Raw genomic sequence first — 2,507 nt, forward strand, 5'->3', positions numbered from 1 at the left:
GGGGTGCCCAGGACCCCCCCGACAAGGGCAGTGGGTGCCCAGGACCCCCATTGGGGTGCCCAGGACCCCCCCGACAAGGGCAGTGGGTGCCCAGGACCCCCATTGGGGCGCCCAGGACCCCCCCGACAAGGGCAGTGGGTGCCCAGGACCCCCATTGGGGTGCCCAGGACCCCCCCGACAAGGGCAGTGGGTGCCCAGGACCCCCATTGGGGTGCCCAGGACCCCCCCGACAAGGGCAGTGGGTGCCCAGGACCCCCATTGGGGCGCCCAGGACCCCCCCGACAAGGGCAGTGGGTGCCCAGGACCCCCATTGGGGTGCCCAGGACCCCCCCGACAAGGGCAGTGGGTGCCCAGGACCCCCCCCCCTTCCCCGACTCACTTGAGGGGGTACATGCGCAGGGCCACCCCCATCCCGGGGCAGTAGGAGAGGAACGCCGCCAGCGCCGTCTCCTCCAGCAGCCCGAAGATCAGGATCTTGTTCCTGAATAAAAATGGGGTGTGGAGGGGTGTGTGTGCAAAATTTTGGGGGTTGGAGGGGGCACCTATGGGTGGTCGCGGGGTGGGGGGTGGGGGGGGTCACCCACTTCATGCCCTGCTGGAAGACGGAGTTGCGCCGGGTCTTGCAGATGATGAGGTCGGCCCATTGCACCACCACGATGCTGGCGAAGAAGGCCGTGTGGCACGTGAACTCCACCACCTTGCGCTGCTCGTAGGTCTGGGGAGGGGGGTGTGCAAGCCTCAGTGCACCCCCTCTTTGCACGCCCCTGTGCCCCACATCCCCCACCCCGCACGGGGCTCCCCTTTGCCCGCAGGAAGGCACGGAGCAGGGAGGGGCAGGAGAATGAGTGTGCAAGAGGGTGTGCAGAAGGATGAGCAAGGGATGGTGCGTGCAAATATGCCCACACCCATGCACACATGTGCAAGGGCTTCACACAAATGCAGGCATGTGAGGGCCTAAGCACGTGAGAGGGCACACGTGTGCAGGGGTGCGTGCAAGGGACACGTGCAGGAAAATGAGTGTGGGATGGCACGTGTGAACACAGTCACATGCATGTGCAAGCATGCAAGGGCTCTGCACAAGCACAGGTCTGTGAGGGCACGTGTATCTGAGCACGTGAGAGGGCACACACGTGCAGAGGCGTGTTCAAGGGACAAGATGTGCAGAAGGACGAGTGCGGGATGACACATGTGGAGGTACTCACGTGTGCACACGTGCAAGGGCTTTGCACAAGTGCAGGTGTGGGAGGGGGTACACATGTCAGCATATGTGAATGTGCACGTGGGAGCACAGCCGTGCAAAGGAAGGTGCATAAAGAGGGGTGGGCAGACAGATGGGGCTGTGGGGGCGCAGGCAAACACACCAACACACGCGTGTGCAAGCACACAGATGCTCGTGCAAGGCCTTTGAGGGGAGGTTGCACATGTAGACCCAGAGGAAGGAGAGAACACAGGTGTGTGGGCAGGTGAGGGCACACGCGTGGAGGCACACACGGAGCAGGGAGGTGCGAGGGGTGCACCAGGGGTGTGCAACGGGTGTGCGAGGGGTGCACGAGGGCGCACGCACCCACTCCTGGCCGTAGGAGTCCTCCAGGTCGTTGGTGGAGCGGTCGTCCCAGGCCAGGCGGATCCCCACCAGCGTCCCCGGCAGGAACCCGTTCTCCGCCAGGATCACGAAGTAGGTGAAGAAACCCCCCAGCGCCTGGATCATCCCTGGGGGGGGACAGGGACACCCCGGGTCAGGGATGGGCACCCCCAGAATGGGCACCCTGGGATTGGGGGGGGGGCACCCCACGGTCAGGGATCAGCACCCCGGGGTGAGGGGTGGGCACCCCCAGGATTGGGAAGGGGCACCTTGGGATCAGAGGTGGGCACCCCAGGATTCACATCCCATGGTCAGGGATCAGCACCCCCGGATTCGGGATGGACACCCCGGGATTGGCACCCTGAGAACAGGGATGGGCACCCCGGGATCTGTACCCCCTGATTGGGGATGGGCACCCCGGGATTTGCACCCCACAGTCAGGGATCAGCAAGCAGGGGTGGGCACCCCGGGATTGGGAATGGGCATCTTGGGATCAGCACCCCCAGATTGGGGATGGGCACCCCAGGATTGGCACCCCAAGGTCAGGGATGGGCACCCCAGGATCCTAGGGTGCCACTGCATGGCCTTGACCTCAAGTGGGGGGCCCTGGGGTCACACCATGGCCGTGGTGTCCATCAGAGGGGACACGCTGGTGTCACCAGTGGGTGCTACCGGGAGCCCTGGTGTCACACGGTGTCCCCTGGTATCTCTGGTGGGTGCGGGGTGTCAGGGGTGGGTTGTGGGGTGCCAGGGGTGCTGGGGGCACCCCGTTGTCCCCGTCCCTCACCGATCTGCCCGTAGGCCATGCTGATGAGCCGCTCGTTCACCAGTTTGTCGGTGCGGGGGTTCCTCGGCTGCCGCTTCATGATGTCGCTCTCGGCCGCCTCGTAGGCCAAGGAGATGGCGGGGACCTGGTGGGGGGGTT

The 2,507-nt window shown here is 65.3% G+C and overlaps 1 protein-coding gene across 1 annotated transcript in view; it reads right to left on the reverse strand.

Moving 5' to 3' along the window:
* Positions 1–365: 365 nt before the first annotated feature.
* Positions 366–2,507, reverse strand: part of LOC106899830 — a gene marked incomplete at its 5' end in the record, with an annotated part of 26,058 nt that continues 23,916 nt past the window's right edge. The window contains 4 exons of the mRNA XM_014961756.1: positions 366–481; positions 585–715; positions 1,565–1,710; positions 2,370–2,493. Of these exons, the coding sequence (XP_014817242.1) occupies positions 376–481; positions 585–715; positions 1,565–1,710; positions 2,370–2,493 (507 nt within the window). The remainder of the gene's footprint in view (positions 482–584; positions 716–1,564; positions 1,711–2,369; positions 2,494–2,507) is intronic.

The sequence above is a fragment of the Calidris pugnax genome, unplaced genomic scaffold (assembly GCF_001431845.1).
Source record: "Calidris pugnax isolate Ruff unplaced genomic scaffold, ASM143184v1 scaffold871, whole genome shotgun sequence".
Classification (NCBI taxonomy): domain Eukaryota; kingdom Metazoa; phylum Chordata; class Aves; order Charadriiformes; family Scolopacidae; genus Calidris; species Calidris pugnax.